Source organism: Zeus faber (genome assembly GCF_960531495.2).
Source record: "Zeus faber genome assembly, chromosome: 13".
Lineage (NCBI taxonomy): Eukaryota > Metazoa > Chordata > Actinopteri > Zeiformes > Zeidae > Zeus > Zeus faber.
The window spans coordinates 3,930,922-3,955,016 of NC_137198.1; the positions used below are offsets into that span (position 1 = coordinate 3,930,922).

The window sequence follows — 24,095 nt, forward strand, 5'->3', positions numbered from 1 at the left end:
CGGACATCCAGACGCGGACACACCGAGGGCTTCACTGTGGTCAGCCGCTCTGGAGCCCGGAGCTCACTGCGGCGGCAAGTCCCGCGATGCCTGGTCAGATCCCGCGATAACTGGACCTGGAAACCCCCAAATCCCAATAGGAGCATCAGTGACCAGGAAATATTATTATTATACTATTATAATGACATTATTATGTTATGTTATGTTATTATTTGTATGTATGTATGTATGTTTGTTTGTTTGTATTATTATTATTATTATTATTATTATTATTGTTGTTGTTGTTATTATAGTATTATAATTAAGTTATTATTATTATTATTATTATTATTATTATTATTAATATTGTTATTATTGTTGTTATTATAGTATTATAATTAAGTTATTCTTCTTCTTATTATTATTATTATTATGTTGTTGTTGTTATACAATTACATTATTATTATTATTATTATTATTATTATTATTGTTGTTGTTATTATAGTATTATAATTAAGTTATTATTATTTTTATTATTATTATTATTATTATTATTATTATTATTATTAATATTGTTATTATTGTTGTTATTATAGTATTATAATTAAGTTATTATTATTATTACTATTATTATTATTATTATTATTAATAACTATATTATTATTATAATTATTATAATATTATGTTATTATTATTATTATTATTTTATTATGTTGTTATTATTATTATTATTATTATTATTATTATGTTATTATTATTATTATTATTATTATGTTATTATTATTATTGTTATTATCATGTTATTATTATTATTATTATTATTATTATTATTATGTTATTATTATTATTATTATTATTATTATTATTATTATTATGTTATTATTATTATTATTATTATCATGTTATTATTATTATTATTATGTTATTATTATTATTATTATTATTATTATTATGTTATTATTATTATTATTATTATTATTATTAACAGGTTGAAGATTCACGTCGAGGGACGACGAGGCAGTTTAACATGAGAGCCTTACACCCTCTGCTGGTGTAACCTGGTACTGCGAGTCGCTTCATCTCTTTGTTCTCCATCTGGTTCCCTGCACTGTAGGGTTGGGGGTTCTATTCTCTAGAGCAAGGCACTAACACTGTAGGGTTGGGGGTTCTATTCTGTAGAGCAAGGCACTAACACTGTAGGGTTGGGGGTTCTATTCTCTAGAGCAAGGCACTAACACTGTAGGGTTGAGGGTTCTATTCTCTAGAGCAAGGCACTAACACTGTAGGGTTGGGGGTTCTAAACTCAAGCGGTGCAGATTCGAGACCCAAACGGACAAACCACTGTCTGGCTCACCAACCAACGCCAGAAAACACTGAGTTGGCTCAAGGTGATGTAGATCCACCTGCTCCACCCTCTCTCGCTCCCTCTCTCTCTCTCTGTCTCTCTCTCTCTCTGTCTGTCTGTCTGCCTCTCTCTCTCTCTCTCTGATGGAGGGGTGATGGAGGAGCTTACACAGTCTGAGGTTTCACTGATGGAAGTTTCTGCCCTCTGGCAGACAGACACCATCGCCATGGAAACCAGGAGTGATGCTGCCAGGAGAGGGAGGGAGAACAAACAATCGTTTTGTCGAACAAACATCCAAAACACATATTTAGCATTTTGAGTTTGACACAATAAGAGAAAGTGAGAACATACACGACAGAATAAATAACCATGAAGTACATAAGATAAACCAATACATAATGAACGTTGTTATTGTTGATAATAGAAATAAACAAATACATTTATAGCAACAGCAGTGATAGCAATGGAAAATCAATAATTGGATAAAATAAGAAGTATTAAAAGGGAACAACTGTAGGAGTAAATATAAATAAATACTGTCTGCCGCCCTCTGTTCTGTGGTCCACATGCGCAGCGGCCAGGGACTGACCGTGGCCTGATGGGGCGTGGAGCTGCCCGGCAAGGCGGAGGCGCCTGGCGGGCTGCTCTGCGCCCGTTGCTGGACGCTGTAGGTTGGTGCCTCCGGGTACCGGAGGTGGGCGTGCTATGGCGCAGCAGGCCGGGGGTGCTTGTATTTCGCCCGCCTTACCAGTGTTTCAAAACTCATACTCAGTACATACACCACACAATAGGCATAGGGTTTGCAGGACGAGTGGGGCGCGAGCTATGTGGGTGGGTTAGTCGCAGGGTGGCTGCCATCTTGCCCGTCACGCTCCTGCCCCAGCGTGCTTCTTGTCCGTCCCAAAATTTTGATCCCACTCATATTAGCCTAGAACACATACACCTGCACACCGATCCTACGGGGCAGGAGGGGTGCGAGTGATTTGGGTTCAACTTGCTTGAAGGGCTCACACCCCCGGATCCCTGTCATTTGAATTGCAATTGCCAACGGCACATATTGAGCACTGGGGTTTTCCAGGGGGGTGGGTCGTGGTGGGTTGGTGTGGGGGAGTGGTTGGGCCCCCTGCCGGCTGCGCTGGAGTCCTGGCGCCTTGTACCTGGTGGTTTATGGTGTGCTGCGACCTTGTGGGGCTCGGGAGAGCACAGCCGCATGGCTTCCGGGGCCCCTGCGGGCGCTTCTCTGGGGGCCGGGGGGGTCTTCTGTGGCTGCAGGGCTCAGGGCTAATCGGGGCTTCCCTGCGGCCGTGCCTTTACGGCTGCGGGACTCGGGTGACTTCAGGGCCTTTTCTGTTGCTTGGAGGCGCCACAGCATGATACCGACCTTATACACCAGAACCAATTGGGACAAGTCCTGTACACTCACAAGTGGACACCACACACACACACACACACACACACACACACACACACACACACACACACACACACACACACACACACACACACACGTTCTCATCACACACACACACACACACCTCCTGCTTTGAACGTACCCCAGCACCCTCCTGGTTGTATTCCTTTCCTTTCCTCCCTCATTTACAGCCATAACTATGACAGAAAGAGGCCACGTGACCAGTTGATGTTCCAGTTTTCCTGGACTTAATTAACTCTGTTTTGTCGATACATGTTGTCGTCCGATGTTTCTCAATGTACATGTTGTTGTTTGTTTCTATATTTATGTTTTTCCATGTACATGTTGTTGTTTGTTTCTATGTTTATGTTTTTCCATGTTCATGATGTTTGTTTCTATGTTTATGTTTTTCCATGTTCATGTTGTTGTTTGTTTCTATGTTTATGTTTTTCCATGTTCATGTTGTTGTTTGTTTCTATGTTTATGTTTTTCCATGTTCATGTTGTTTGTTTCTATGTATATGTTTTTCCATGTTTATTTGTCTCACCCGTGGTGATTCTCCCTCTTGGAGTAGTGATGATCAGTTGTTCAGTTGTTGTTTAAAGACCAAAACATGGTGAGATGGTTCTCCAAAGAGGGGGCTGGTGGGGTTGGTGGGGTTGGTGGTGCTTGGTGGTGGTTGTATGTAATATAAAGCTGTGCTCTGCTTATTGCAGCAGTTGTTGATGATTAAAGAATGAATAAAGAGTCATTGCAGGTTGACAAGTTCAACTCCACTTGCAGACTAACTCTGTCCTAGATGCAATGGAACAAATACTCTGTGTTGTATGTCCTGCATAACCCCCCCCATGAATAAAAATATAAATATAAATATGAATATAAATATATGTATAATAAATAGGAAAAGGAAAATAAAAATGATGCAAAGGAACAAACAACTGTAAGAGTAAATATAATAAATCAATAAAAACCAACTGTATGAAAAAGATAAACTACAGAAATAAAGAAAAACAAATAAATAAATACTTGTCATTATGTAATGGTCATAATCAGAAGTGCAGCTGTAGGACATTGTATTTTATGGAACATAGGACCTGTCCGATCCCGCAGGTGGACTTGAAGGCCTCCACCCTGCTGCTGAGAGTGTAGAAGGTAAACTCCACCCGAAGGCGAGCTGCCAACAGGTCGGTCAGCATCAGAACCGGGTCCAGAGAGCCCTGCTCCTGGATCCGGTTCTTCTTCTGCCATATAGACAGTTTGGCAACCCCAACAAAAAATGGAATCAGGACATGGACCCGCTTTCTGTTTGCTGCGTACCTGGGGCCAAAAATAAAGAAGCGGGTTTGACCTCTTTTTCCCGGTCTTCTGCCTGAGCCCCATTAAAGAAGTGTCTGTGGTCATGTTTTGGGGTTCAAGTCTGTGTGAGAGAGGCCCTGTTTACACCTGGCATCAACACGCATCTTGGGCCTTGGACAGCTCTGAGTATATGTGTGAACACACCCAAGACGCACAGGCGCGCTACCAGGGGGGGGGGGATCAGGGCCACCCTGATACAGTCACTGAATCCTCCACTGCCCGCCCCCCCGGCAAGTCCCAGCCAAAAGTTTCAAACTTTTTTTTTTTCCCCAGAAGCCCTCGTTTCTCAGCCAGTCTATTCCATACCCGCCTCCAAAGTGTCAAGTCATCTTGACAAGCGAGCGAGGGCGGAGCAATTGTGAGCGCATGGGGAGGGTTGAGCTCCTGCTTGTCCACCGTGCTCACGGTACCACACTTGTGCACTTGAAGCAGAAATGCTCCTTCACGAGGATGATTTTCTGCTCAAATAACAACGGTATGTTTTTATTGTAGATTCATTATAAATAAGCACCAAATGTGAAAATATAGGCATATTAGAACTTCAGGAGGATCAGTCGAGTCCAGGTTTCCTCTGTTAATTATGAGTACTGTTTTTGCAGGTGCAAATCCTTTAGATTACCTTTACCTCGTCAGCACCTTTTCATAAACAATATTGCTGAGAAAGTGGCTTTGTCTCTTCATCTTGAGCAAGAACGTGAAGCCTGCTTGATCTGCCAACCCTGCTGACCGCCATGTAGAACTGACCGGGGCTGAAAATCTTTCTTGTGCCGAAGACCCCAACATGGTGTAGTGACTGCCCCTGGCACTTATTCACGTTCATGGAAAAGCAGGGTCTCACCGGAAACTGCAGAGGCCGCACAGTGAATGCGAAGATGTGGGTTCAGTTTAGTCAAAGCAATCTGTTCTCCTGCTGGAGTTGAGCTGGCATCATAAAGTGGAAAAGCACCAAAACAGACCTTGGGATTACCAACACGAACAGTTTTTCAGGTTTCCATGGAACACAGCATCACATGCTGCTGTCTCTCTTCTCAGCCCACCCGGCGCAGATCCTGCGTGAAGCAACCAACACACACCAATGGAGACCAGATTCCAGTGCAGCATGCACAGTGTGCTATGTGAGATGCCCCCCATAGCCACACCCTGCACATACACCGATCAGCCACAACATTAAAACCACCACTAATAACCACTAATATTGTGTAGCTCCCCCTCCTGGCACCAAAACAGCTGTGACCTGTCGAGGCATGGCCTCCACAAGACTCTGAAGGTGTCCTGTTGTATCTGGCACCAAGATGTTAGCAGCAGATCCTTTAAGTCCTGGAAGTTGTGAAGTCAGGCATGGGGCACCTTGTTCCATTGCTCCATGGTCCAGTTGTGACGCTCAGGTGTCCATTGTAGGTGCTTTCAGGGGTGGACAGGGGTCAGCATGGACACTGTGAGCACTCCCATACGCAGCAAGCTGCCATGCACTGTGTGTTCTACACCTTTCTATCATAGCACCGTTCACTTTTTCACCACTGCGCGACAGTAGTTCTTCTGTGGAATCCAACCAGACGGGCTACACTTGGCTCCAAACGCGCATAAAAAACAGTATAGCAGGACAACACACAGGTGAGTTCCAGGCTCCGCAATTTGACTGGATTGAAGCATGATGACAGCCCAGATTCTCCGCCCTTTTCTAACTAACTATTTTGACACGGAGGTGTGGCTATGCCGGATCAGTAACAACTTCCTGGTAGAACCACTTCCTGTTGGAACTGAACTCAGAAAGGAGAAGAAGCGACAGCGTCTCAAAGCTCTTTAATGGAGTTTAACACCAAACTGGTTCCACTGGGACTACAGAGGAAAATACAAAAGAATCCAACTTGATGCACAGCATCAGTAAACAACACCAGGACGTCCACATGGCAGCCATGTTGCCCCCCCCCTCGATGCAAGGTAACCATGACAACACAACAAACATCCCATATTTACACACACACAAGTGAGAGGGTCAAACATCAACAGGAAGCAGGAGAACGTGTAAACATGTTCAATTAGTTTGTATGTACGCACATCATAACAGGTTATATATCATGATATATAACACCATGTCATATATCAGATGCTATTTGATGTTATGTATTATATCATGTTATAGAATCGTCTCTGTTTTTTATTGAGGTTTTCCTCAATCACACGTTTTGACGGAGCAACGTGCTCTGCAAAATAAAATGACACTTTACACCCAGCTCACCTCCTCCGCCTCCTCCTCCACCCGAACTGTCTCCTCCACCCAAACCGTCTCCCCCCACCAGGTTTTTCATCATTATTTGTTTTTATATCTGAATATGAAGCTTTGAGAGACCAGAAAAACACTTTTCCACGTTGAGGTATTATATTATTAATGAATTCTATATATCATTAATATTTATATAAATGATGATGATGAATGACTAGTTAGCCTCTAGCTTAGCATCACACAAGCTCCTGCTTCAGGATGATCCACCTTCACACACACACACACACACACACACACACACACACACACACACACACACACACACACACACACCAGAGTGGTTCTGTCAGGACTGGACCCGTCTGTCCGAATTCCTGTCAGTCTGACTTTGTGTCTTTCTGTCCTCCCGTGGCTCCCATCACCTCTTGCAGCAACAGGCCAGCTGACCTTGGAGCAGCCAATCAACCGGCTGAAAGGTCAGGGGTCAGGGGTCAGGGAGGTCGGAGGTATCCACAGTAACCTGACAACCCAAAGAAAACAGTTAAGTATTACAGAGGTTACCACGGTAACCTCTGTAATACTGTCTGGTGGCGGGGGTGTCGAGTAGCGTGTGTCTAGTGGTGGTGGCGGGTGTGTCTGCTGGTGGGTGTGTCTGGTGTGGGCGTGTTGGATGGCATGTGTCGAGTGGAGGTGGGCGTGTCTGCTGGTGGGTGTGTCTGCTGGTGGGCGTGTCTGCTGGTGGGTGTGTCTGCTGGTGGGTGTGTCTGCTGGTGGGCGTGTCTGCTGGTGGGTGTGTCTGCTGGTGGGTGTGTCTGCTGGTGGTGGGCGTGTCTAGTGGTTGGCATGTCTGGTGGTGTGTGTCTAGTGGTGGTGGGCGTGTCTGGTGGTTGGCATGTCTGGTGGTGTGTGTCTAGTGGTGGTTGGCATGTCTGGTGGTGTGTGTCTAGTGGTGGTGGGCGTGTCTGCTGGAGGTGGGCGTGTCTGCTGAGGGGTGTGTCTAGTGGTGGTGGGTGTGTCTGCTGGAGGTGGGCGTGTCTGCTGAGGGGTGTGTCTAGTGGTGGTGGGTGTGTCTAGTGGCAGGCGTGTCTGGTGGTGTGTCAAGTGGTGGTGGGCATGTCTGGTGGCGGGTGTGTCTGGTGGCGGGCATGTCGGGTGTCGTGTGTCTAGTGGTGAAGGGCGTGTCTGGTGGTGGTGGGCGTGTCTGGTGGCGTGTGTCTAGTGCTGGTGGGCGTGTCTGGTGGTGGGCGTGTCTGGTGGTGGTGGGCGTGTCTGGTGGCGTGTGTCTAGTGCTGGTGGGTGTGTCTGGTGGTGGGCGTGTCTGGTGGTGGTGGGCGTGTCTGGTGGCATGTGTCTAGTGTTGGCGGGCGTATCTGGTAGCGGGCATGTCGGGTGTCGTGTGTCTAGTGGTGACGGGCGTGTCATGGCACCTTGATGAAGATGGTGTCGTCCTTGATGTAGGTCCCGCTCTCCAGCACCGTCTGCGTTACGAACAGCGGACACCCGGAGGCGATGTTCATCTCCGCCACCGGGCGACGGAAGCTGCTGCTGTTTGGATCCGGTTTGAAGGCATCTCCCAGGTGCTTCCTGGATGGACCCTGGTCCATCAGCATCAGGGTCACCTGGACAGGGAGACGGACAGGAAGGCAGTGAGACAGACAGACCGACAGAGACGGGCAGACAGACAGGCATACTACCTTCTGCTTGAAGGGCCAGGGTAGCAGGGCGTCGTACTCGCCCCTCATCACCACGAAGAACAGGGACAGGTGCGTCCCCTTGCCCATCCCGTCCCCGTTCAGGTAGACCCGGGCGCACATCTTGTAGCCGAAGTAACCGGTGTAGAAGGGCTGCGAGTACAGCGACAAAGTCTTGACGTGCACCGCGTCCTGCTTCCTGCGCTTGTAGTCACGGATCTTCCAGATCAGCGTCCCGTTGAAGCTGGCCGTCTCCAGCACCTGGAAGCGCAGGTCCATGTCCGCCAGACGCACCTCGTGCACGCTCAGCATGTCGTCCTGCCGGCCCAGCTGGGTCTCCAGAGACGCTGCGGACACACAACAAGTTGAGCTGCGAGGCTGCTTCCTGCTGGACCCGTGGACCAGACAGTTACAGTCTCTACCCACTCAGGGTGTGCTGGGCCTGACTGGCTCCGCCCCTCCCTGTCCCCTCCAGCAGCGCCAGGCGGCTCCTGACGTTCTCCACGCTTCCTCTCAGGTTCTCCACCTCATCCCTCAGGAGGCGCAGCGAGCGCAGCTCCAGCTCCAGCTCCAGGAGCTTCTCTGACTGGGAGCTCATCAGCTTCTACACATTATAGATTCAAGAGGTTTATTCGTCACATACATATACACACTTCCATACATATATGCAGTGAAATGTCAATACAATATACACACATTTACACATTATATATACACATTATACACAGTGTATACACATTATACACAGTGTATACACATTATACACAGTGTATACACATTATATATTCACATTATATACAGTACATACACATTATACTATATATACACATAATACAGTGTATACACATTATATATACACAGTAAATACACAGTGTAGACACATATATACACACAATAAATACACATTATACACAGTGTATACACATTATATAGAGTGTATACACATTATATACAGTATATACACATTATAAACAGTATATACACATTATATTTACACAATAAATACACACATTATATACAGTATATACAACGTAAAATACTAGCACATAAAACACTGGACACATTAAATAGAATATTGTAGATGGTCCTGGTGTGTACTGTGTGTAGTATTCAGTGTGTAAATACTACACACCCGTTGCTCAGACCACTGAACCTATACTGACCTGGACCCCTACAGGTCCTCCATGGAACTGCAATTGCCTCAAATTCTGTTCACACATTTAGAAACAGTCTTTATTCATCACACAACACACCACACTACAACACATGCTTGCACACACACACACACACACACATGCACATGCTTTGATGGTGGCCGGTGAAATGGATTCTCTGCTTTTGACCCATCCTGGCTTGTCCTTCCTCCGGGGGCACAGCCAGGAGCAGTGGGCAGCGTACGTGGACGCGCCCGGGGACCAGGTGATAAGAGTCCATCGCTGGTCAGACGATGATGGGTGCATGTTTTTGGTGGGGGTCCTTACTGACGTGAGGTGGAGGAAACCCCATGTGAGCACGGGGAGAACATGCAAACTCCACACAGAAAGGCTCCTGTTTGGGAGATAACCCACCGGAGCACGGTGCCAACAGCGCCCCAGGTGGGAATCAAACCCAGTACGGGTTTAGTACCAAACCTCACGCTGTACCAAACCAGTACCAAACCTCACGCTGCCCCCTAGTGGCAGAACGGTTGAATGGCTTCCGAGCACACCTGGATGCTGGATCTGCAGCTATGTGTGTAGTATGTAGTACTCTGTGTAGTACTCTGTGTAGTACTCTGTGTAGTACTCTGTGTAGTACTCTGTGTGGTACCTGCATGGTGCTGACCCGGCTCTCAAGCTGCCGGTTCCTCTCCTGGTTCTCCTGGTTCTGGGTCTGAAGCTCCGTCAGTCTAAGGCTGAGAGCAGGAAGCAGCTTCCAGCGCTCATCCAGGCCCACGTGCACATCCTGCACCTGCACACACACACACACACACACACACACACACACACACACACACACACACACACACACACACACACACACACACACACACACACACACACACACACACACACACACACACACACACACACACACACACTGTAGACACCAATTCCTGTGGACACCACTTCCTGTGGACACCACTTCCTGTGGACACCACTTCCTGTGGACACCACTTCCTGTGCACCGACCTTGGTCTCCAGCGTTGCTGTCTTGGCCGCCATCAGATTCAGGTGCTCGGCCGCGAAACTCGACTCATGTTCCTTCAGGTCGCGCTTGGAGCCCTGCAACACAGTACTGTCAGTACTACTACTGTACAGTACTACACAATACTGTCAGCATTACTACTGTACAGTACTACACAATACTGTCAGTACTACACAATACTGTCAGTACTACGACTGTACAGTACTACACAATACTGTCTTCGCTAGTACAGTACTACACAATACTGTCAGTACTACTACAGTACTACACAATACTGTCAGTGCTTGTACAATACTACACAATACTGTCAGTACTACAACAGCACTACACAATACTGTCGGTACTACTACTGTACAGTACTATACAATATTGTCAGTGCTAGTACAGCACTACACAATACTACTACAGTAATGTAGTTTTAGATTTCCATGGACAGGATATCAAGGTGTAGCGGAGGGCGGAGTACATCCAGTTTGGGGGGTTTAGGTCGTCCTCTGCCTCATCACACTGATCTGCAACACTCACTAGAATGACTTGCGGCTGAGTGTGACGCGGTGAGGATGAGAGTCAGTATCTCTAAAACCGGGGGCGTGGTTCTCTCCCTGAAAAAGGTGGTTCATCCCCTCTGGGTGGGGAGAGAGCAGCTGACCCAAGCGGAGGAGTTGAGGTATCTCGGGATCTCCGCAGAGTGGCTGAGCTCCGCCTTAGAGACCGGGTGAGCAGCTCGGCGATCCGGGATAACCCCAGAGTGGAAGCGCTGCTCCTCCGCATCGAGAGGAGCCAGGTGAGGTGACCTCGCCTCCGCGACCCCGACCCAGATAAGTGGCATGAAAAGGGATGGCTAGATTGACGAGGTATTAAATAATACTCTAGAATAATATTATTCTACTAATATTATTCTATCATTCTAGAATTATATTACTGAGAGTATTCTAGAGCAGCCATTCCCAAACTTAAGAATACTGCCGCCCAATTTGAAATCTGAAAATTTTGTGCGGCCGACCCAAACCTTTAATCACAATCAATGACGAGATATAAGATACGATCCGCATCAAAAATAGGTCGGATAAATGGAAAATAATATGTAATTTAACCATGTAAATAAAGCATGGCTTGTGTTTATGAGTTCTGATTACTTTTTTAAATGTAAATATTTAATCATAAATACTTATGGTAATTTCAAACTTAATTACAAATTAAACATTTTAACACGTTTGACTGGCCACCTGCAGTACCTTCACAGTATTATTCTATCCTGGAGCTCACCTGGAAGGGACAGCCGTGGCGCTGGAAGGGACACACGCTCTGGGCTTTGGGACAGTTCTGCAGGTGGCTGGACAGCTGGACACAGGACACACTCATTGGATACAACAATATTAAAAAAATCACTTCATAATCAAAGTTTTATTCATTAAACAAAGAAAATAAAGTTGAAATATCTAATGGTGAGAGAATAATTAATAAAGCCACACTAAAGCCACAATAAAGACACACATTCCGAGGAATAAAGCAAGAGTGTGTCAAAAAAATAAAGCAAGGGTGCATCCAAAGAATAAAGCGAGACTGCGTCCGAGAAATAAAATTCAAGTTCAAGTTCAAGTTCAAGTAAAGTAAGGGTGCATCTAGGTATAAAGCAAGAGTTTGTCCTTGGAATAAAGCAAAAGTGTGTCCTAGGAATAAAGCAAGTGTGCATCTTAGGAATAAAGCAAGGGTGTATCCTAGGAAGGAAGAAAGGGTGTGTCCTAGGAATGAAGCAGGGGTGCATTCTGGGAAGAAAGAAAGGGTGCATCCTAGGAATGAAGCAAGGGTGAGTCCTAGGAATGAAGCAAGGGTGAGTCCTAGGAATGAAGCAAGGGTGAGTCCTAGGAAGAACGCCTGCATCCTAGGAAGGAAGAAAGGGTGCATCCTAGGCCGAAGGGTGTGTCATAGGAAGGAAGAAAGGGTGCATCCTAGATAGGAAAAATGGATGCTAGCTTGTCTAGATTCATGTAACCTGACAAAACAGGACGCTGATAAGGAAGCAGGTACCAAGGAGCCAGGAAGTCGCTTTGCTAAGGAGACAGGACGTAGCCTCGCCTTTGAAAGAAAGTCCATCCAGTCTACCTGGTTATCATGACAACTCACCTCACTCCTCTGCAGCGACTGGGAGCAGTGGTTGGGGCAGCGGACAGGAAGTGCTGGACACACGGTCTCTTTGTGTTTCTGAAACATCAGACAAGCGGCCATGTTGAGTTATCTCCGTCTCTTATGACATCGTATATGTTGCTGTCATAGTTATTATTGGATCAATAAAGTATACAAATACAGTGACGGCTATCCTGTCTGTACCATTGGTACCTGCAGTTCACTGACGGCCACCTTGTTTTTGGTGTCAGTAGTAGTCTGTAACGTCAGCAGTAGTCTGTTGCGTCAGTAGTAGTCTGTAGTGTAAGTAGTAGGCAGTAGCGTCAGTACTAGTCTGTTGCGTCAGTAGTAGTCGGTTGTGTCCGTAGTAGTCTGTTGCGTCAGTAGTAGTCTGTAGTGTAAGTAGTAGGCTGTTGCGTCAGTAGTAGTTGGTAGCGTCAGTACTAGTCGGTTGTGTCCGTAGTAGTCTGTTGCTTCAGTAGTAGTCTAAAATGTCAGTAGTAGTCGGTTGCATCAGTAGTAGTCTGTAGCGTCAGTTGTATTCTGTAGCGTCAGTAGTAGTCTGTAGCGTCAGTAGTAGTCGGTTGCATCAGTTGTATTCTGTAGCGTCAGTAGTAGTCTGTAGTGTAAGTAGTAGTCTGTGTGTCAGTAGTAGTCTGTTGCGTCAGTAGTAGTCTGTTGCTTCAGTAGTAGTCTGTAGTGTAAGTAGTAGTCTGTGTGTCAGTAGTAGTCTGTTGCGTTAGTAGTAGTCCGTTGCGTCAGTAGTAGTCCGTTGTGTCAGTAGTAGTCCGTTGCGTCAGTAGTAGTCCGTTGTGTCAGTAGTAGTCCGTTGTGTCAGTAGTAGTCCGTTGTGTCAGTAGTAGTCCGTTGTGTCAGTAGTAGTCCGTTGCGTCAGTAGTAGTCCGTTGTGTCAGTAGTAGTCCGTTGTGTCAGTAGTAGTCCGTTGTGTCAGTAGTAGTCCGTTGTGTCAGTAGTAGTCCGTTGCGTCAGTAGTAGTCCGTTGTGTCAGTAGTAGTCCGTTGCGTCAGTAGTAGTCCGTTGCGTCAGTAGTAGTCCGTTGTGTCAGTAGTAGTCCGTTGTGTCAGTAGTAGTCCGTTGCGTCAGTAGTAGTCCGTTGTGTCAGTAGTAGTCCGTTGCGTCAGTAGTAGTCCGTTGTGTCAGTAGTAGTCCGTTGTGTCAGTAGTAGTCCGTTGCGTCAGTAGTAGTCCGTTGTGTCAGTAGTAGTCCGTTGTGTCAGTAGTAGTCCGTTGTGTCAGTAGTAGTCCGTTGTGTCAGTACCTGCAGCTCTCCGGCGGCCATCTTGTCCCTGCAGTGCTCGCAGGTGGTCTCCCTGAAGCTGCAGCTCAGGCTCAGGTGCTCGGGAACGTCCTTCCTCAGAAGACTCTGTTTACACTTGATCAGGGGACATGGAACCTCGAAGAAGGGGCAGATGTTCAGATGCTCCTGAGGACGACAGAAGGAACCAGAGGCTCAGGGAGGGATCAGAGCCTCCTCCGTTCTGACTTTGTGCTCAACAGATGGATCCGCAGGAGTCAGCAGCAGTCGCTTTCCAAACTCGTGCTGATGTTACACATCTCAACTGTTCTAAGTTGCCAGGTGCGTGCTCTGAAGTGCTAATTAGCATAAACAACGCCTCCATTTCTCCATATAAGGAACTTCCCGGTTCCGGCACAGAGGTGAACAAAGAGGAGCCGACTCTACTGAGCATGTCTGCTGTGCTACAGGGTGCAGCCTCTAGGGGGCGCTACGTCTGCTACGTCTGCTACGTCTGCTACGTGTGTGTGTGTCTCACTGGGATCTGCTGCAGCGTCATGTGCTCCGTGCAGCCGCTCGTCTTGCAGCGACAGAAAACCTTCAGTGCAAGGATTTCCCTCTGGCAGCAGACATCCCGGAACACCTGGATCAGTCAGAAAGGATCAGTTGGTAAGGATCAGCTGGTTCGGATCAGCCGGTAAGGATCAGTCAGTACGGATCAGTCAGTTAGGTCAGTCAGTAGGGATAAGTTAGTACGGATCAGTCGGTACGGATCAGTCGGTAAGGAAAGGTTAGTAAGGATCAGTCAGTACGGATCAGTCGGTACGGATCAGTCGGTAAGGAAAGGTTAATACGGATCAGTCAGTACGGATCAGTCAGTACGGATCAGTTAGTACAGATCAGTTAGGAAGGATCAGTTAAATTAATTCGGTCAGTTTCCCGTTTGAACTCACCTTGTCTTTAAATAAAGGCTCCATATCCACTGGACAGACTGGGTGAGGCTGACTGGAGGAGGAGGAAGAGTGGAGGAGGAGGAAGAGTGGAGGAGGAGTGAATGAGAGGAGGAGGAGAAGAGGAAGAGTGGAGGAGGAGAGGAGAGGAGGAAATGAGGAGGAGGAGGAGGAGAAGAGGAGAAGAGGAAAGGAGAAGGAGGAGGAAGAGGAGGATCAGTTTTGATATTTCAGTGTAAAATGTTGTGTCCAATGTCTAAGTTTCCTGTTCTCTGACTTAAAAACATTCTACCTGTCTCTCTCTCTCTCTACCTGTCTCTCTCTCTCTACCTGTCTCTCTCTCTCTACCTGTCTCTCTCTGGAGAGACCTGGTCTTGGTCCTGATGGACCCAGTAGAGAAGCCATGCCAGGACCTGGACCAGGACCAGTACCAGGACCAGGACCTTGAATAGGATCTGGACCAGGACCAGGACCTTGACCAGGATCAGGACCTAGAGCAAGACCACGACCATGACCAGGACCACGACCAGGACCACGGCCAGGACCACGACCAGGACCAGGACCACGACCAGGACCACGACCAGGACCAGGACCAGGACCAGGACCGTGACCAGGATCAGGACCTAGAGCAAGACCACGACCACGACCAGGACCAGGACCACGACCACGACCAGGACCAGGACCAGGGGACTGACTTCTTCACGTTGGTTCAAGATTCAAGATTTTTATTTTTCACATACATATACATACTTCCATACATATATGCAGTGAAATGTAATATGGTCACATGGTCACATGGAATCTCTGATCACATTTTATCCAATAAATGAAAAAATTATTTAAAGATGTTTTCTGAAAGAACAGAGGAGGTACTACTGCACTGTACCTTGTGTACTTTATATATACACTATATATATAGTGTACACACAAACATTATATTTATACATACACATATGTATTTATATATAAAACACATATCAGAATCGTGATTGAACTTGACCACACACACACACACACACACACACACACACACACACACACACACACACACACACACACACACACACACACACACACACACACACACACACACACACACACACACACACACACACACACTCAGTGTGGTGGTACCTGAGCAGCTCGCTGATGCAGCTCTCACAGAAGCGATGACCACACTCCGTCTGTCGGGGGCGACAGAGCACCAGGCTGCACAGTTCACAGCAGTACTTCGCCTCCGGAGGCTCCACAAACTGCTCCCTGAAGCCCCCCCGCAGCGGAAGGAGGCCGGGTGGCGCCCCCTGGTGGCCAGGGGCTGCACAACAACATCACATCTTAAAACAACAGCAATAATGATATGATAGAAACAACATAACATTTTAAAATAGTTATATGATAAAAACACACAACATTTTAAAATAATAGTAATGATATGATAAAAACACATAACATTTTAAAATAATACTAATGATATGATAAAAACAACATAATATTTTCAAATAATAGTAATGATATGATAAAAACACATAACATTTTAAAATAATAGTAATGATATGTTAAAAACAACAAAACATTTTAAAATAGTTATATGATAAAAACACATAACATTTTAAAATAATAGTAATGATATGATAAAAACAACATAATATTTTAAAATAATAGTAATGATATGTTAAAAACAACATAACATTTTAAAATAGTTATATGATAAAAACACATAACATTTTAAAATAATAGTAATGATATGATAAAAACAACATAATATTTTAAAATAATAGTAATGATATGATAAAAACACATAACATTTTAAAATAATACTAATGATATGATAAAAACAACATAATATTTTCAAATAATAGTAATGATATGATAAAAACAACATAACATTTTAAAATAGTTATGATAAAAACACATAACATTTTAAAATAATAGTAATGATATGATAAAAACACATAACATTTTAAAATAATAGTAATGATATGATAAAACAACATAATATTTTAAAATAATAGTAATGATATGATAAAAACACATAACATTTTAAAATAATACTAATGATATGATAAAAACAACATAATATTTTAAAATAATAGTAATGATATGATAAAAACACATAACATTTTAAAATAATACTAATGATATGATAAAAACAACATCATATTTTAAAATAATAGTAATAATGATATGATAACAACATCCATATTAAAACAACAGTTATAATAATATGATAAAAACACATAACATTTTAAAATAATAGTTATGACATTTTAAGTTATGAGACTTAACATGGACTGTTCATACAGACACTCTGGTGAGAAAGGCGAGGCAGCGTCTCTACCACCTCAGGCAGCTGAGGAAATTCCGGGTCTCGGTGAGGATCCTCAAGTCCTTCTACTCTGGAGCAGTGGAGAGCATCCTGACAGGCAACATCACTGCCTGGTTTGGGAACTGTACTGCCCAGGACAGGCGGGCCCTGCAGAGGGTGGTGCGTTCAGCTGAACGTACCACTGGAACTACCCTCCCCCCCTTGCAGGAGTTATACACCAGGAGGTGTAGTAGCAGAGCCCGTAGGATCATGAAGGATCCTCATCACCCCAACAACGGACTGTTTCAGCTGCTGCGGTCAGGCAAGCGCCTCCGCAGTCACGCAGCGAGAACAGAGAGACTGAGACGGAGTTTCTTCCCTCAAGCCATCAGAACTGTCAACGCTGACCTCACCAGGGGTCCTAACTGAGCCATGCACTAGGCTCCACTACCTACTGTACTGTATGTAGCATACTGTACCGCATACTGTATCACTGTTCAGGGTTGTTCGTGATGCCGTATTGCTGCGCCGTACTGTTGTATACTGTGCTGTATTATCCCAAACACTACCTCACACTATTCACATTCACATGCCACTTTAATTCACATGCCACTTTAAATGCACATATCTGTATATACATAGGCATATTCCTTCAACCTATTCCATTTTATTTCAATTTATTTTTTATTGTATTTTATTCTATATATTTTTTATCTTATTCTATAAGTATTCCACTTACTGTATTACGTTTTAGGAGTCAGTTAGTCGGTCTATTAGAAAGGAATTTTCTACTTTTTATTTTATTTTATTTTTGTACTTTTTCCTAGGACTTATTGTGTGCTATCACCGGGTGGGTTGCATTACATTTCACTGCATATATGTATGGAAGTATGTATATGTATGTGACAAATAAAAATCTTGAATCTTGAATCTTGAAAACACATAACATTTTAAAATAATAGTAATGATATGATAACAACAACATAACATATTTAAATAATAGTAATAATGATATGATAACAACAACAACAGAATAACACATTTAATATAATGAAGGCTTTCCTCCAGATCCCCTCCCCCCCCGAACCTGGACTCCTCCCCCTCACCCTCTACACCCTCTAACCCACAGACAGACAGAGTGACGGGCAGACAGACAGTTTACCTTGAGAAGCACTGTGCTCGCTGGGAGGCCACTGGCTCCCTGGACGCTGCGATGCGATTGGTGGAACCAGAGAAAGGGGCGGAGCCAGTGAGGGAGCCACCGCCTGGAGGGGAATCTGTAACTCTCTCCCCTCATTACACCTCCCTGCTGACATGACCTGGAGGAGGAGGAGGAGGAGGAGGAGGAGAAGGTGGAGAGGTGAAGGGGAGAGGTGAGGGAGGAGAGGAGAAGAAGAAGCAGAGTAGGAGAAGGAAGAGGAGGAGGAGAGAAGAAAGGAGAAGAGGAGAGGAGGAGGAGGAGAATCTCTTTATCACATGCTGAATAATGAAATCAGAGTAAGACTTGGAGCAGGACCAGGTTAAATCCCGCGAGCCCGACTAACTTCCGCTAGAAGAGGAGATAAGATCCTGCTAGAAAAGATGGCGGCTAGGTTACCACGGCAACTTACGCCTTTGAGCTCGCCTGGTTACCATGGTAACTAGCCTGATTGGGAGAAGGCTAGTGTCAGTTCAGCGTCAAAAATAGGAGACACGGAGACACTGTCAGAATACATGTGATTGTTGCTTCTTCCTCATTGAAAATGCCAACATGCCTGTTTTCCCAGCCAACTCTGTGTGCATAAATCAGAAATATACGTATATATTAGAATACCGTATTTCCTCAAATAAAAACCCGACCTCTAATAAGTGTGGCGGCGTGGTCAACATAAACAAATAAAAGCCTGCCTCAAATACAGACCGGGGGGAAAACTGTTTGGAGCTGTGGTGCTGTTCCAGTGGGGAGCTCCGCTTCCAAACAAAGCAAATAAAAACAGTGTGTTTTTATTGTAGATCTATTTAATTTACTCCATTTCCTACTGCCGGTAGCGGATGGTTTCTTGGGGGAAATGCCCCACCCTGAGCGCTCTCGCTCTCCAAGCAGGAAGTGGTGTGTTCAAGACAAACTTGGAAAACGTTATTCCCCCGTCAGCTCCCACCACAAGTGTGACTTTTGGGGTAGCGACTAGCTCTCCCTTTTTCCACCATACATGTGTTTGCATGGCATGGCACCCAGATGGAAGTTTGATTTAAAATCCATACTCAAATATGATCAAATATACTTATGAAACAGAGGGAATTAGATATAAAATCCTGCATCTAATATAAGCCTGCTTTCAATAAAAGCGTGGTACCCCCTGCAGGTCAGGTAAATAGAGGTCCCGGTCACTATTTGAGGAAATATGGTACATATTTTTAAATGTATATATATTGTACATTTTCTATATATACACAGTCATTTCTTATTTACGCGAACGTAAGTGACTGGCTGGTTGACGAAGGAGCTGTGTCTCTGTAAAATAAACCCGTTTAGAGTCCCAGAATAACCTCTTTATGAAGGAATAGAATCACCCGTCAAAGCCCACTAAACATGGAACGTGCAGCCTTATGAAGCCCTGAATCATGGCGCAAAGGCATTGGATTACACTTTTTATCATGTTTGAGATGTATTTATAATATCCTAAATGCATTTATTATATTCTAAATGCATTCATTATATTCCTGGACACCAGAGTGTGAGACACATCAAACAAGTGTTTAATTTAATTGCGGGTAATTGATGCTTTCTAATGTGTTGGCAAGGCCAGTTTATTCATAAAGCACATTTTGATAATATTCAACAACAAGGCAATGCAAGGTGCTTTACATATAACATAAAAAGCGTGAAGACAAAGTGCAAAAGAAACACATTATGAAAGGACACAGCATGCATAAAGTAAAACTAATAGAATACATAGAATGCATAAAGTTATGGTGCAGTGCAAGAAATGAATCAGAGAAACCTGGTTCTACTCGGTTTACATTCATCCTGTTTTACCTCCATCCTGTTAGAAAAGATCTGGGATTGTTAGGGTTAGGATCTTATTGGGATTTCTCTGTTCGGATCTTATTTTCTCCAGCAATACATAGTAGGTGCCTCCATATTTTATATCCTGTATATTGATATTATTTTATATTATGGGCTGTGATATTCGTGGGACTGGACACACAAAAACAGTTTTAAATTGCAAGCTGGTGGAGCCTTCGTGTCAGTTTATTATATTTCAAACAATGTATTTTAATTTAGTATGAATGGAAGGTGCAGATAATTTTGCAATTTAACTTCCAAATCGTAATTTAAACTCTTTCGATCACTTTAAGTGGAAAGGCAACCATTGCAACACTATAAATGACAGGTTTGTGGCTTTGCCAGAATGCTTTTGTCTTTAATATATGCAACATTGCCCGTTTCAGTAATCATGTATTTAGATACTGTTTAAATATTGGTCCAGCAGTAACTCTTGCTCTGTACAGGTGAAGGAAACGTCACGTTCTGAATTGATCCTGTATTGAGCTGCGTTGCGCTGGTTGGTTGATGCTTTAAATACGGAGAGCGTCCACCTACTATCTCCATCTGAGCCAGACTCCACTGAGCCAGAGCGCTGTAGCTGCGAGCGGTGTACAGAGAACCTGCTGAGCTCAGACCGCCAGGACTAGGACCAGGACCAGGACCAGGACAACAACCTAGACCTGGACCAGGACAAGGACCAGAACAACAACCTAGACCTGGACCAGGACCAGAAGAAGGACCCAGTAGAGCCAACCACTGGTCTGGACAGTCAGAGAGAGAGAGTAACAAAGAGACAGACAGAGTAACAGACAGACAGTGACTGATAGAGTAACAAAGAGACAGACAGAGTAACAGACAGCATTAACAGACAGGGTAACAGATAGACAGACAAGAGTAACAGAGAGTAACAGACAGTAACATGCAGACAGAGTAACAGTCACACAGAGTAACAAAGAGATGGACATAGCAACAGACAGACAAACAGACAGACATAGTAACAGACAGAGTAACCCTCAGAATAACAGACAGAGCAGCAGACAGGGTAACGGACAGACAGAGCAATGCAGTAACAGAGGGATATAGACAAGCAGGCAGAATACCAGACAGGCAGACAGACAGAGTAACAGGCAGACTGAGTAGCAGACAGAGAGACAGAATAACAGAGACAGACAGCGAAACAGACAGTAATAAAGTTACAGAGAAACAGAGTAACAAGCAAAGCAACAGAGAGACAGACTAACAGACAAAGTAACAGAGACAGAGTAACAGACAGAATAACACAGACAGAGAACAGAGACTGACAGAGTAACAAACAAAGTAAGAGGCAGAGCAACAGACAGAATAACAGACAGACAGAGAGAGACAGACAGACAGAGAGACTGTACAAAAGACCGACACAGTGACAGAGTAACAGACAGACAACCGAGCGAATAACGAACAATGACAGAATAACAAACAGAGTAACAGAGAGAGAGAGACAGAATAACAAACAGAGTAACAGACAGAGTAACAAACAGACAGACAGAGTAACAGACAGAGTAACCGACAGAGTAACAAAGAGAGAGTAACAGACAGAGTAACAGAGATACAGAATAACAAAGAGACAGACAGAGTGACAGAGAGGCAGATAGTAACAGACAGACAGAGCAGCAGACAGGGTAACAGTCAGACAGAGCAACAAAGTAACAGAGAGACAGACGGAGTAAGAGAGAAAGACAGAGTAACGGAGAGTAAGAGAGAGTCAGAGTATAGGCAGGCAGAATAACAGATAGACAGGTAGGAAGACAGTAACAGACAGACTGAGTAGCAGATAGACAGGCAGAGTAACAAAGAGACAGGCAGAATGACAGACAAGCAGAGTAAGAGAGACGGACAGGGTAACAGACAGAGTAACAAACAGTGACAGAGCGATAAAGTGAACATAGAGACAAGATAATAGAGAGACATTAACAGACAAGAGTAACAGACAGAGAAACAGAGAGTAACAAACACAGTAAGAGACAGAGCAGCATACAGAGTAAAAGACACAGAGAGAGAGACAGATAGGCAGACAGAGTAACAGACAGTAACAGACAGACAGAGTACAGAGGAAATAACGGACAGTGAGAGAGTAGGAGAGTAACAGACCGAGTAACAGAGATACAGACAGTAACAGATGGAGTAACAGAGATACAGAGTAATAGAGATCAGACAGAGTAACAGACAGCTGAGCAGCAGACAGTAACAGAGAGACAGAGTAACAGAGTCAGTAACAGACAGGCAGAGTAACAGAGACAGAGTAACAGACAGGCAGAGTAACAGAGAGACAGTAACAGACAGGCAGAGTAACAGAGAGACAGAGTAACAGAGAGACAGTAACAGAGAGACAGAGTAACAGAGATACAGACAGAGTAAGAGACAGACAGAGCAGCAGACAGAGTTACAGAGAGAGTAACAGAGAGAGACACAGTAACAGAGAGACAGAGTAACAGAGGGACAGACAGAATAACAGACAGACAGAGTAACAGAGAGATAGAGTAACAGACAGGTAGAGTATCGGAGTAACAGAGACAGAGTAACAGAGAAATAGAGTAACAGACAGACAGAGTAACAGAGAGATAGAGTAACAGACAGACAGAGTAACAGACAGGCAGAGTATCGGAGTAACAGAGAGAGGAACAGAGGCAGACATTGTGACAGGCAGAGTAACCGAATAACAGACAGATAGAGTAACAAAGAGACAGCCAGTTACAGACAGAAAGACAGTAACAGACAGACATAATGATAGACAGATTGAGTAACAGACAGATGGAGCAGTAGACGGAGTAACAGACAGACAGAGCAACAGACAGTTAGAGAGACAGACATCGTAACACACAGACAGAGCAGTAGACAGAGTAACAGACATAACCCCATTTCATATTCGTGCAAATGACTGTCATGGACGGTCACCGACCGTGAATATGTTTGAATTTTAAAAAGAATAGAGCATCCAAACTGACTTTCATATTAAATGTGAGAACGTCAACAAAGACTGTTTCATATTTAATATGTGACAACATCAACAAAGACTTTTTCATATTTAATATGTGAGAACGTCAAAGACTTTTTCATATTTAATATGTGAGAACGTCAAAGACTGTTTCATATTTAATATGTGAGAACGTCAACAAAGACTGTTTCATATTTAATATGTGAGAACGTCAAAGACTGTTTCATATTTAATATGTGAGAACGTCAAAGACTTTTTCATATTTAATATGTGAGAACGTCAACAAAGACTGTTTCATATTTAATATGTGAGAACGTCAACAAAGACTGTTTCATATTTAATATGTGACAACGTCAACAAAGACTGTTTCATATTTGATATGTGAGAATGTCAACAAAGACTGTTTCATATTTAATATGTGAGAACGTCAACAAAGACTGTTTCATATTTAATATGTGAGAACGTCAACAAAGACTGTTTCATATTTAATATGTGACAACGTCAACAAAGACTGTTTCATATTTAATATGTGAGAACGTCAACAAAGACTGTTTCATATTTAATATGTGACAACGTCAACAAAGACTGTTTCATATTTGATATGTGAGAATGTCAACAAAGACTGTTTCATATTTAATATATGAGAATGTTAACAAAGACTGTTTCATATATGATATTCAAGATTCAAGAGGTTTATTCGTCACATACATATACATACTTTCATACATATATGCAAAGTATGATATATGAGAATGTTAACAAAGACTTTCATATTTAGTATGTGAGAATGTCAACAAAGACTGTTCCATATTTGAAATGTGAGAATGTCAACAAAGACTGTTTCATATTTAATGTGAGAACGTCAACAAAGACTGTTTCATATTTGATATGTGAGAACATCAAAGACTGTTTCATATTTATTTTATTATATGAGAACATTAACAAAGACTGTTTCAATTTAATATGTGAGAACGTCAACAAAGACTGTTTCATATTTATTTTATTATATGAGAACATTAACAAAGACTGTTTCAATTTAATATGTGAGAACTTCAAAGACTGTTTCATATTTTATATGTGACAACGTCAACAAAGACTGTTTCATTTGATTTGATTAAACTAAACCGTCCTAAGTTGGAAAGACTCCCCCCCAGACCAGACGATAATGCAGATGATTTGATCATCGGACGACTATCGATTAGCAGCAAAGATATCATGACCGGCCCAGTCCTAACAGAGACAGACAGACAGACAGACAGACAGAGAGACAGAG

The 24,095-nt window shown here is 43.8% G+C and overlaps 1 protein-coding gene across 2 annotated transcripts in view; it reads right to left on the reverse strand.

The window, feature by feature from the left end:
* Positions 1-6,383: 6,383 nt before the first annotated feature.
* traf3 (TNF receptor-associated factor 3) overlaps positions 6,384-24,095 on the reverse strand; it is an 18,937-nt gene continuing 1,225 nt past the window's right edge. The window contains exons 2-15 of one of the 2 annotated variants that reach the window (XM_080013084.1): positions 17,986-18,142; positions 15,653-15,833; positions 14,522-14,573; positions 14,107-14,211; positions 13,593-13,757; positions 12,315-12,392; positions 11,457-11,531; positions 10,175-10,267; positions 9,813-9,953; positions 9,167-9,211; positions 8,430-8,607; positions 8,007-8,350; positions 7,740-7,931; positions 6,384-6,832 (exon numbers count right to left, since the gene is read on the reverse strand). In XM_080013084.1, the coding sequence (XP_079869210.1) occupies positions 6,797-6,832; positions 7,740-7,931; positions 8,007-8,350; positions 8,430-8,607; positions 9,167-9,211; positions 9,813-9,953; positions 10,175-10,267; positions 11,457-11,531; positions 12,315-12,392; positions 13,593-13,757; positions 14,107-14,211; positions 14,522-14,573; positions 15,653-15,833; positions 17,986-18,139 (1,839 nt within the window). In that variant the 5' untranslated portion in view covers positions 18,140-18,142 and the 3' untranslated portion in view covers positions 6,384-6,796. The remainder of the gene's footprint in view (positions 6,833-7,739; positions 7,932-8,006; positions 8,351-8,429; positions 8,608-9,166; positions 9,212-9,812; positions 9,954-10,174; positions 10,268-11,456; positions 11,532-12,314; positions 12,393-13,592; positions 13,758-14,106; positions 14,212-14,521; positions 14,574-15,652; positions 15,834-17,985; positions 18,143-24,095) is intronic. The other variant, XM_080013085.1, reaches the window with a different exon arrangement.